We start from the raw sequence: 12,366 nt of genomic DNA, 5'->3' as shown, positions 1-12,366 counted from the left end.
ATGGAAGGCCGTTTCCGCCACTGAATAATTATTTTTTTTTTCTTGGCTTTCTTTCTTAAAATTGTGAGATATACACTCACCATTGCGAGGTATAAACTCGCAATTCTGACTTTTTCTGTCTGTTTATATCTCACAATTCTGACTTTATAACATGCAATTGGGAGTCAGAATTGTGAGAACAGAACAAAGTCTGAATTGAAAGAAATAAACTTGCAATTGCGAGAAAAAAGTCGTAATTGCAAGACTTGGATTTGCAAGAAAAAAAAATCAGAATTTCAAGTTTTTATCTTGCAATTCTGCCTTTATTTCTCGCAATTGTGTTTATATTAGGGCTGGCAAATGATTAATGTAATTATTATGTATATATAAATACACACAAATGAATGTATATATTTAAGAGAAATATGTTATTTATGTACAAAATATTTTTTATTTATATATAATATAAATTCTATAAAAATTATAATAAATACATATACTTGTAAATATTTCTTAAATATATACATGAATGTGTTTAAATTTATATATACATAATAATGACACACAGTACACACACACATATTAGGCAAAAAAAAAATGTTGGAATTGTGATAAAAAAAAATTCACAATCGTGAGAAAAAAGCCGAAATTGGGAGATACAAACTCACATTTGCCAGAAAAAAGTCAGAATTGCAAGTTTTTATCTCACAATTCTGACTTTATTTCTCACAAATGTGAGTTTATATTATGCAGTTCTAAGAAAAAATGTCAGAATTGTGACAAGTTTATATTATGTAATTCTGACGTTAGAACTTACAACCGCGAGTATACGATTCTGAGAAAAAAAAGTCAGAATTGCAAGTTTATATCTCACAATTTTGAGAAAAAAGTCTGAATTGTGAGTTTTTTTATCATGCAATTCTGAAAAAAAGTCAGAATTGCAAGAAAAAAAGTTGGAATTGCGAGATACAAACTTGCATTTGCAAGAAAAAAGTCAGAGTTGTGAGAAATAGAGTTGGAATTGCGATAAATAAATTCACAGTTGCGAGAAAAAAGATGAAATTGTGAGAAATAAGCTTGTAATTGTGAGAAAAAAGTCGGAACTGGGAGGAAAAAAGTCAGAATTGCAAGAAAAAAAGTTGGAATTGCGAGATACAAACTTGCATTTGCAAGAAAAAAGTCAGAGTTGTGAGAAATAGAGTTGGAATTGCGATAAATAAATTCACAGTTGCGAGAAAAAAGATGAAATTGTGAGAAATAAGCTTGTAATTGTGAGAAAAAAGTCGGAACTGGGAGGAAAAAAGTCAGAATTGCAAGAAAAAAGTCGGAATTGCAAGAAAAAAGTCGGAATTGCAAGAAAAAAGTCGGAATTGCGAGATACAAACTTGCATTTGCAAGAAAAAAAATTGGAATTGTGAGTAGAATAGAGATGGAATTGTGATAAATAAATTCACAATTGCGAGGAAAAAAGACAGATTTGCGAGAAATAAACTTGCAATTGTGAGAAAAAAAGTGTGAACTGCAAGAAAAAAGCCAGAATCGCAAGAAAAAAAAGTCGGAAATGCAAGATACAAACTTGCATTTGCGAGAAAAAAGTCAGACTTGCGAAAAAAAGTCTAATTTTTGAGAAATAAACTATATCACGCTATTCTGACTTTATAATTTACAAATGCGAATTCATGTCATGCAGTTCTGAACAAAAAAGTCAGAATTGCGAGTTTATATCTCACATATCTCAGAACAAAATCTGAATTGAAAGAAATAAACTGAAATTTGCCAGAAAAAGTCGTAATTGCACGATACAAACTTACATCTGCGAGAAAAAATCAGAATTTTAATTTTTTTCTTGCAATTCTGACTTTAGTTCTCGCAGTTGTGTTTATACTAGGGCTGCCAAATGATTAATCGCTAGTATACTGTAAAAAATAAAAAACACAATTTGTTGAGTCAGCTTAAAATAATTTGTTACCCTGCTGCCTTAAAATTTTAAGTTCAGTCAATTAAATAAGTTTAGTCAACTCAAAATGTTAAGTTGTACTAACTATTTGTGTTTGCTAAACTTAACAGATGGGTAAGTAACCCAGCTGCCTTAAAATTTTAAGTTGATTCAACTCAAATATCTAAGTTGTCACTTAGTATAATTTAACATTTCAAGTTGAATAAACTTTTTTTGAGTTGACTGAACTTAAGATTTTAAGGCAGCCAGGTTACAAATTATTTTAAGTGGACTCAACAAATTGTTTCTTTACAGTGTACTCGCATACAAAATATTTTTATTTATATATATATATATATGTAATATAAATTCTATAAAAATGATAATAAATACATATACTTGTAAATATTTCTTAAATATATACATGAATGTGCTTGTATTTATATATACATAATAATTACACACAGTACACACACATATATTTGGCACACTTAAACTTTCATTTTGTATGCGATTAATCGTGAATCATTTGCCAGCCCTAGTTTATATCTCACAATTCTGGGAAAAAGTTAGAATTGTGAGTTTGTATCATGCAATTCTGAGAAAAAAGTCAGAACTGAAAATATAAATAAATGTTAGAATTGTGAGAAATAAACTCGCATTTGGGAGAAAAAGTGTTTATCTCCCAGTTCTGAGAAAAAAAGTCTGAATTGCGATAAACTTGCAACTGTGAGAAAAAAAAGTCGGAACTGTGAGATACAAACTTGCATTTGCAAGAAAAAAGTTTTTATCTTGCAATTCTGACTTTGTTTCTCTCAATTGTGAGTTTATATCATGCAATTCTAAGAAAAATGTTGGAATTGTGATAAAAAAAAAACTCGTGAGAAAACCGTGAGAAAAAAGCCAAAAATGGGAGATACAAACTGCCAAACTTTTTTGCCAGAAAAAAAAGTCAGAATTGCGAGTTTTTATCTCACAATTCTGACTTTATTTCTCACAAATGTGAGTTTATATTACGCAGTTCTAAGAAAAAATGTTAGAATTGGGACTTTATATCTCGAAATTGCAAGTTTATTTTAGAACTTACAATTTTTTTTTTATTCAGTGGTGGAAAAGGGCTTCCATAGATGTCTGAGTTGTTAGTTAGAGTCATTTTTTCAAGAACCAGTTCACGGTCTGATAGACATTTTAAAACATTTCTTTCACAAGCCAAAGACTTTTTTCAAATGTGTGGACCGAAAATACATAACTTTAATTGCCAAATAACTTGATTGTTTGACAATTTTTCAGCCAACATTTCAAATAGGTTTTTGTAAAAAAAAAAAAAAGCGTATTATATATAGATTCTAAATAATGTTGTGTTTTTATCAGCTGAATTGTGGCTGAAAAAACGAACTGACTATGCAGGGAACTGCGACTGGAAAAGTTACTATTAACAGCCTTATTAATAGGCTGTTATATAATATAAACACCAATGTGTGCATACAGCTTTACTGTCAACGTGATGACTCAATAGAATCACCGAATCATTTTTAACCAGTTCATTGAACTGAAAGAACCGATTCGCAGAAACGAGTGGACTTGACATAATCCCAGATTTTAAATGTGGTCTTATACTTTTTGACCCACCAAATATCATTAATAAATACAATTTAAAGTTAATAGTCTGTACCAAACCATTATAATCACTGTCTCAGAAAGTCTAAACAGATAAATTCATTGCGTAAGCTCATAAATTGACTGTTGGTTATTCCTAAGACCTATTTATTTAATGTTGTGCCCCCATAGGTAGTTTAACATCATGTTCCTGTGATTTGGAGTTCGTTCATACATGTGCATTCTCTTCTAGTTGTCCAGCAATGTCAGAAATCAATAAAACAGACATCAACGGAGAGCCAACCACAGCACAGCTTGTTACCTTCCACACAGATCATGTTGTGTCAACAACTATTGCCTGTCATTCATCAACTCAATGTTTCAGCGGGGTTTGCCCATTCCTGCTGATCAATAACCTTTCATGTTGATCTTTCTAAACAAGCAGAGTGTTAGACATCGGTCTATGCACAGGACACTTTCAACCAACTTCACACATTCATCAGTCAGAACTGCAGTGGTACGACAGGCTGATTACTCTTAGTCCTGGCATGTCCAGCTACATTTAATTAATCCGCTGCTTCAAGATGTGGTCAAACAGGAGAACAGCTCTGATCTGGCTCTTTCTGGTTCCATGTTTGTTAAAAACAACAGGTCTACTGATTTCACAATGCACTTTGCAGAGGGTAAGTTCTTTTAAGCTTGGAAAAAGGCCGATTTATGACCTATTTTAGAATGTTTACAGATATTAGAATCTTTTAAATCCAAATGTACAAGGACTTTCACTTGGTTTCAACATAAACATAACTATAAGAATATATAATAAAAATAATAAAACAAAAATGCTTCTTTTATTTGATCAAAAATATGGTAAAACAGTAATATTGTAACATATTGTTGCAATTTAAAATAACTGTTTTATTATTTTAAGAGATTTTAAAACATAATTCATTCCTGTGATGTCAAAACTATTATTTTTAATATTTAATATTTTGTTTGCAATTTTTACATTTTAAATATTTCCTTTTTTATATGATTTATGATTTCTTACTATTGCTGTTCAGTTGACATTTCTTATTATTATTAGTGTTGAAAACAGTTGAGCTGCTTAATATTTCTGTGGAAAATGTAATATGTTTTTCAGAATATGAATAGAAAGTTGAAAAGAACAATAATAAAAAAAACATAAATAAAAATGTATAATAAAAAAGAAAAAATAATCATTCTTGCTCAGTGTAACTTAATACATTTCATTTTTCTTTATTTATTATTTCTTTCTTTTTTCTTTTTTTTTTACTGAAACTGAACTGAACAGAAGTGTGTGTATATACAGTAATTTAATAAATGCAAGAACTTTGCCTGTTATGATGGAATATTTATGTACAATATAACCTTTGTATTAAACAATGAAATCTTTTTCCCCCCAGGATTTTTTAGATTCACTGAAACCTCAAGATTTATTTTATTACTTTGATACTATTTCCATGAAATCAGGTGAGTCTGTTTCACAGATATTGAGAAATACTAGTCATGAATATGGAGTCAAAAGGTTCACAGATAGATCTTAGGTTCATAAACACAAATTAGAGGTTTTAAAAGACTTGCAAAAGTCAATATGTCTAAACTAAACATGTAAACACCTTGACATTAGTAGTTTGTTCTCTTCAGTGCCTCACTTTGAGCTGGTGTGGGTGAATTGCTCAAGAAATGAGTCTTTCAGAGGGCTATGGAGGTGCTTATTTCAGAGTGAAGGAGAGAGTTTTGAGCTGGGCCAACACAGAGATGAACAACCCGTGTCCTGTCCCACAAGTCTGGAGATGGTGATCAACTTGACAGTCAGCGTGGTGAAGAAACGGGAGGATATGTGCTGCGAGCAGCTGAAGTTACTGAGACCAGCACATACAAGAACGCTTCTCCCTATCTGCCATGGCCAATTAGTAAGAATATGTTTTTTACTGTGTTTTATGCTTGTCCGTGTAGTACTAAATAGAGACAAATTTCTAATTCAAATCTGCATTTGTCCTCAGCAAGGTCTGATTCAGTCAGGGGAGAGGAGGCTGTATATTCGCCCAATGCTTCAAAAACACACAGACCATCTGAAAGAGCTTAGTACGGATTTACCTTCTGGTGTACCTCACCTGCTATTAACCCACACATTACCAGTGAGGACACGTCTTAAACAGCCTAAGAGTGAGTGAACATTGTACTGGTTAAACGTAGACAATGTACAGCACTGAAGGCCTGAAGTCCACAGCAAAACATTTTGCAATTGAGCTTGCCCATTTGTTCAATGTGCTCTTCAAGTCAAGTCAACCTAATATATATAGCTTTATACTATAAAGATTGTTTCAAATCAGTCATTTCAAATCAAATTTTCATTGTTTCAAATCAAAGTCATTGAAACATTTACTCAACAAATCTGATAAAAACATGGATTCATTCAGGAACAAAACAAGCCTTTGTGAGCAAATCACTGAATCATTCACTCAACAACTTTGATCAAAACATGGATTTATTCGGGAACAAAACAAGTCTTTCTGAGCAAGTCACTGAATCATTCAATAAACAAATTCGGGAATACAACAAGTCTTTGTGAGCAAGTCATTGAATCATTCACTCAACAAATCCGATCAAAACATTGATTCATTCGGGAGCAAAACAAGTCTTTCTGAGCAAGTCACTGAATCATTCAATAAACAAATTTGGGAACACAGCAAGGATTCATTCGGGAACACAACAAGTCTTTGTAAGCAAGTCATTGAATCATTCACTCAACAAATCTGATCAAAACTGATTCATTCGGGAACAAAACAAGTCTTTTTGAGCAAGTCATTGAATCATTCACTAAACAAATCCGATCAAAACATGGATTTGCTCAAGAACAAACAAGTCTTTTTGAGCAAGTAAATGAATCATTCACTAAACAAATTTGATCAAAATATAAATTTGTTCTGGAACAAAACAAGTCTTTGTGATCAAGTCATTGAATCATTCACCAAACAAGTCTGATCAAAACATGGATTCGTTCAAGAACAAAACAAGTCTTTGTGAGCAAGTCACTGAATCATTCACTCAACAAATCTGATCAAAACACGGATACTTTCAGGAGCAAAACGTCTTTGTGAGCAAGTCATTAAATGATTCAATCATCAAATTTAATCAAAACATGGAATCATTTGGGAACAAAACAAGTCTTTGTGAGCAATTCATTGAATCATTCACTCAACAAATCTGATCAAAACATGGATACTTTCAGGAGCAAAACATGTCTTTGTGAGCAAGTCATTAAATGATTCAATCAACAAATTTAATCAAAACATGGATTCATTTGGGAACAAAACAAGTCTTTGTGAGCAATTCATTGAATCATTAAATCAACAAATCTGATCAAAACATGGATTCATTCGTAAACAAAACAAGTCTTTGTGAGCAAGTCACTGAATCATTCAATAAACAAATTTGATCAAAACACGGATACTTTCAGGAGCAAAACACGTCTTTGTGAGCAAGTCATTAAATGATTCAATCATCAAATTTAATCAAAACATGGATTCATTTGGGAACAAAACAAGTCTTTGTAAGCAAGTCACTGAATCATTCACTTAACCAATGTGATCAAAACACTGATTCTTTTAGGAGCTAAATTGTTTGTTACTTAGAAAGACGCAATAATTCTGCAGTGCTAGAGAAGCAAAAACAGACAACATAACCATCAACACCGAAAGTTGCTTCGTATTTATTTCACTTTTAAATAGAGGAAATATCACACTCACAATCAAGCTGTTTGTCTTAACATCAGTATAGCTGAAATTGTGCCTACAGCTGAATCAAGTTCACTATCAAGTTCAGTAAATAGACTATACAAAGTGCTATTTTGATCATACTACAGTTTTCTAAAATGCATTACCCAATTTTGGAAGGAATCAATGCCTATTCACACCAAAAATAATAACTACAGAAGTAACAATAATTATATTAAGTGTCAACTGTGTGATCTGCCTTAGGTCAGTTTAGGTTACGGAGGACACCTCTGGGGTCAGAGGTCACACATCTGGAGCTCGCAGTGGTGGTGGGTCCTGATGTCTATGATTTTCATAGGCAAGACACTGAGAGATACATCCTAACCAACCTCAACATTGTATGTGTGTGTTTAATCTACAGTTTCATTGTATTTGCATCCATACGTAAAAATGGAAATGTACAACATATGGAATAGGATCAGTGCCTACCAAAGACACTTTGTGTTGTTTAAAAATCTTTTCTACTTTGCAGGCCTCTGAGCTTCTGAGAGATGTTACTCTCGGTGCCAATATAAGAGTTCACCTTGTTCGTATGGTCATTCTCACTGAGCCAAAGGTAACAATGACACATGTGACGTATACATTATGTACACAACAACCATTATATTAATCCACAAGAATAATATAGTTTGTTTTAATCCACAGCCAGACATTCAGATCTCCGAAAACATCACTTCTTCTCTAAAAAGTGTTTGTGAGTGGGGTCAGAAGGTCAACCCTGATGCTGACACTGACCCTTTACATGCAGATCTGCTGTTATATATTACCAGGTGTGGATTGTGAGCACTCTTAATTAAAGGATTATTTCTTAATTTATCTAATTTTCCATGTTTTTGATATAATTATAGAAAAATGTACAATTACTTAGTTAATTATAGTATAATTATGTTATTTTGTATTATATACTGAATTGAAGTGCAATTTATTTTTTGGAAAAAAAAGCTGTTAGATGTCTCAAACATGTTTGAACTATCAGTCCCAAAAATACCTGCATTTTACTGATTCTCTTTGACACCATGAAGGTTTGATCTGGTGTTACCCAATGGGAATAAACTTGTGAGAGGTGTGACCCAGCTGGGCGGAGTCTGTTCTTCTCAGTGGAACTGTGTGATTACAGAGGATACCGGCTTTGATCTTGGCATCACCATTGCTCATGAGATTGGCCACAGGTGAGCTTGACAACATTATGTATTTCCAATAAAGCTCAGATGAGAGTCAAAATACTACCATGCTAAAATGTGAGGTGAAACTGACCATGCTAAAAGTCTTGCTTTATTATTTTTCCAGTTTTGGCATAAATCATGATGGACTAGGCAACACATGCAGCTCCAGTGGTTTTATGATGGCATCTGATGGAGGTTATAACAGTGTCGATCTCACATGGTCCCAGTGCAGCAGAGCTCAGCTCCACAACTTCTTCAGGTGTCGCTCACTTACATCACAGACATATACATCAGCCTCCAAAATCATAAGACCACTATTTAAAAAGCTGCTGTTGTGTATTTTTTATTCAGTTGCAAATTATAATCAATTTAACCATTTTTAAATTAAATTTAATCAAGTTTTTAATTAAAAATGTCATGAAATTCTAATTGAAATAAAAACAACAATAACAAAAACTTTGTGAATACAGTTGAGGTCAAAAGTTTACATCCCCCTTTCAGAATCTGCAAAATGTTAATTATTTTACTAAAATAAAAGAGAGATCATACAACATGCATGTTATTGTTTATTTAGTACTGACTTGAATAGGATATTTCACATAAAAGACGTTATATATATATATATATATATATATAGTTGAATTTATACAAATTTAGTTGTTTATGAGTTCCTTGTTTGTCCTGAACAGTTAAACTTTCTTGCTGTTCTTCAGAAAAATCCTTCAGGTCTCACAAATTCCTTGGTTTTCCAGCATTTTTGTGTATTTGAACTCTTTCCAACAATGACTGCATGATTTTGAGATCTTTTTCGCACTGATGACAACTGAGGGACTCATATGTAACTATTACAGAAGGTTTAAACACTCACTGATGCTCCAGAAGGAAAAATGATACATTAGGAGTCAGGGGGTGAAAACTTTTGAACAGAATGGAGATGTGTACATGTTTCTTACTCTGCCTAAATATCATATTTTTCCATTTAGTACTGGCCTTCAGAGGCTACAGAAGATACTTACATGTTTCCCAGAAGACAAAATAAGTTAATCTTACCAAAAAACTAACTTTAAAATCAAAAAGTTTTCACCCCTTGCTCTTAATGCATGGTTTTTCCTTCTGGAGCATCAGTGACAGTTTGTTTCTTGAACTGCAAATCAGCATATTGTGATTTCTGAAGGATCACGTGACACTGAAGACTGGAGTAATGATGCCAAAAATCGATTCACAAAAATAAATTCTGAAATAGAAAACAGTTATTTTGAATTACAATGATTTGTCACAACTTTACTGTTTTTGCTGTATTTTTGATCAAATAAATGCAGCCTTGGTGAATATAAGAGACTTTCAAAAGCTGACTGAAAATGCTCAGTATTCTTCATCATGAGGATGTTCTCTATAAGATGGCAGTGTGTTGATTGTCTGTGCAGTTCTGGTAAGGCAGAGTGTGTGAAGGATGTGCCGGTTCTGGGTGGTTCAGTGCAGGACTGGAGGCCTGGTCTCTTCTATGGAGTGGACGATCAGTGTCGTATAGCATTTGGCAGCTCAGCTACTGCTTGCTCTTTCACTAATGGCGATATGGTGAGACATTTATTAGAGTAAATCATCAAAGAGCTTACTGCCATGCTAGCACTTTAAAGACTTGAAATCACTTGACCAATGCAGTTCTCTAAACTCTGAGTCACTGATATTTATAGTCTGACTCTGTTTTGATGGAATACTATATATTTTAAATGCATGTACACTTTTCCAATGGTACGTTTACATTAAATAATAATAATAAGGTTAAAAATGGATCACATTTTTATCTGGCAAATAAATACCTCACTTAGATATTCCATTGAGGTTAAAAAGTGATGTTTTCTCTCTTTTGTCATCAAGGCAACCTGTCGTGTTTTGTCCTGTCATATCAACCCTCATGACCGTAGCTCATGCACTCGTCTCCTTGTTCCACTCTTGGATGGGACGGAGTGTGGGCCCAGTCAGGTGACAGACTGCTATTGACCAACATTTATTAAAGGGGTCATCGGATGCCCATTTTCCACAAGTTGATATGATTCTTTAGGGTCTTAATGAAAAGTCTATAATATACTTTGGTTAAAAAGTCTTAATGGTTGTGTAAAACAACACCCTTTTTACCTTGTCAGAATGAGCTCTGCAAAAATCCTATTCTGAGGGATTGTTCCTTTAAATGCAAATGAGCTCTGCTTACCCGCCCCTCTCTTCTCCCTGCGGAGTGGCGAGCCTGTTTACTTTAACTGCATTTAGCCACTAAAATATGCTAACTAGCACATTATTAGGAAAGTGATTGCAGAGATTCATAAAAAAAAACCTTATACTTCTGCTGTAAGTGAAGCTGGATCACAAATGATTTGCACAAACATAGACGCATTTATGTAGATCGGGAGGTGCATTTCCTTCACAAACAAACGTAATCCACTGCATCTTCAGTGGCTCAGATGTCCGGGAGTAAATGACGATCACTATGTTCATTATTACATCCAGCAACACAACACCTCAGTCGCTCAATCTGAGATATTCTTGTCTAACTTACATCCCTGCTCCAGTATCAAAATAATGGAGGTCTGACTGTGACAGCTGAACTGAGGTAAAACGCTCATGTCAATCAACTATCGTGGGAGTGGCCTCAGTCGGTGTGACGCCACACAGACAAGATTCTGAGAATGGCTTGATTTTAAAAAGAGGATATTATTTTTACAGATTAATTAAAAACCGCTGCTTGGATTTTTATCATTATAGGGTAGATTTGTACATACACTGCCAACACACATTAATGTTCAAACAACACGTACAAGTGAATTTGGCATCCAGTGACCCCTTTAACACTGAATCCTTACGAATGAATATTCATATGCATCTTCATTATATTCTTGCTTTTTATGGAATATGTGTGAGATTATTAAAATGAAATTCACCATTATGTTTTCAATCATTAGGAGTAGGGCTATTACATAGAGGCTTAAAAATTTATTTTTCATTCTGTTTTGGTGTTGCTGTAGTGGTGTTTGAAGGGCCGCTGTGTGTCTCCTTCTACTTTGGGTTCCTCTGTGATGGTTCACGGCTCTTGGTCTTCATGGTCTGAATTCTCTCCCTGCTCACGAACATGTGGAGGAGGAATCACTTACCGCAAAAGACAGTGCAACAACCCCAGGTGCGAGAGTGACAATATGCACTGCATAACTGCTGATATATAATAACATTTTTCAATGTACCAAGACCGAAATTTGGTGTTTGTACTTTTTGTGTTTGTATTACAAATTTGGTTTGTACTAGTATGCAGTATCCAGCATCAGTTTCTGCTGAGAAACTATTGGCTGTACATTAGATGCAATACAGATATATCCACCTTATTCTTAAACGCGGAAATAACGAGAAAAATAACAACGTGCAGTAAACGGTAAAACTGTTTGCACTACAAACCAGTGTGTTTATAATTAAGATATTACATTAAAATAACATGGTAAGAAACAGCCATTTGCAATATCAAGCCGTTCTGTACAGCTAAAAATAGCTGGACGTGGATGAGACCAGAAGCTACACCCATAACATTTATAAATGGCTGCGCCGCTCTTACGCGAAGAAAAAAATGGATATATTTATAGTGATGTTTCTGCGTTTCAGGCCAGCCTTTGGCGGTAACGTCTGTAAAGGACAGGACACAGAAGCTGAACTTTGTAATCAGCAGGTAATGAACGTCAGGCATGTTTACTTTGGGCCTCAGTAGGTCATGTTAGTCAAATGAAGGGTTGCAGCCATGAGGTTGCAGTGATATGTATGCTGGTCTTTTTTCATCTTTCTTATTTAATTCATTGCTAAACAGTATTTATTTTTTCAATGTAGATCCTATTATTTGACATTAATTTTGTAACACTTTACAATT

At 33.7% G+C, this 12,366-nt stretch overlaps 1 protein-coding gene across 2 annotated transcripts in view; it reads left to right on the top strand.

Moving 5' to 3' along the window:
- Nucleotides 1–3,925: 3,925 nt before the first annotated feature.
- Nucleotides 3,926–12,366, top strand: part of adamts13 (ADAM metallopeptidase with thrombospondin type 1 motif, 13) — a 29,675-nt gene continuing 21,234 nt past the window's right edge. Inside the window, exons 1-13 of one of the 2 annotated variants that reach the window (XM_051116808.1) lie at nucleotides 3,926–4,194; nucleotides 4,936–5,002; nucleotides 5,177–5,445; nucleotides 5,536–5,698; nucleotides 7,513–7,646; nucleotides 7,781–7,864; nucleotides 7,954–8,078; nucleotides 8,331–8,477; nucleotides 8,596–8,730; nucleotides 9,896–10,046; nucleotides 10,347–10,451; nucleotides 11,486–11,637; nucleotides 12,108–12,171. In XM_051116808.1, coding sequence (XP_050972765.1) covers nucleotides 4,096–4,194; nucleotides 4,936–5,002; nucleotides 5,177–5,445; nucleotides 5,536–5,698; nucleotides 7,513–7,646; nucleotides 7,781–7,864; nucleotides 7,954–8,078; nucleotides 8,331–8,477; nucleotides 8,596–8,730; nucleotides 9,896–10,046; nucleotides 10,347–10,451; nucleotides 11,486–11,637; nucleotides 12,108–12,171 — 1,695 coding nt within the window. In that variant the 5' untranslated portion in view covers nucleotides 3,926–4,095. The remainder of the gene's footprint in view (nucleotides 4,195–4,935; nucleotides 5,003–5,176; nucleotides 5,446–5,535; nucleotides 5,699–7,512; nucleotides 7,647–7,780; nucleotides 7,865–7,953; nucleotides 8,079–8,330; nucleotides 8,478–8,595; nucleotides 8,731–9,895; nucleotides 10,047–10,346; nucleotides 10,452–11,485; nucleotides 11,638–12,107; nucleotides 12,172–12,366) is intronic. The other variant, XM_051116807.1, reaches the window with a different exon arrangement.

The sequence above is a fragment of the Labeo rohita genome, chromosome 8, assembly GCF_022985175.1.
Source record: "Labeo rohita strain BAU-BD-2019 chromosome 8, IGBB_LRoh.1.0, whole genome shotgun sequence".
NCBI lineage: Eukaryota > Metazoa > Chordata > Actinopteri > Cypriniformes > Cyprinidae > Labeo > Labeo rohita.
This window is presented reverse-complemented; position numbering and strand designations above follow the sequence as displayed.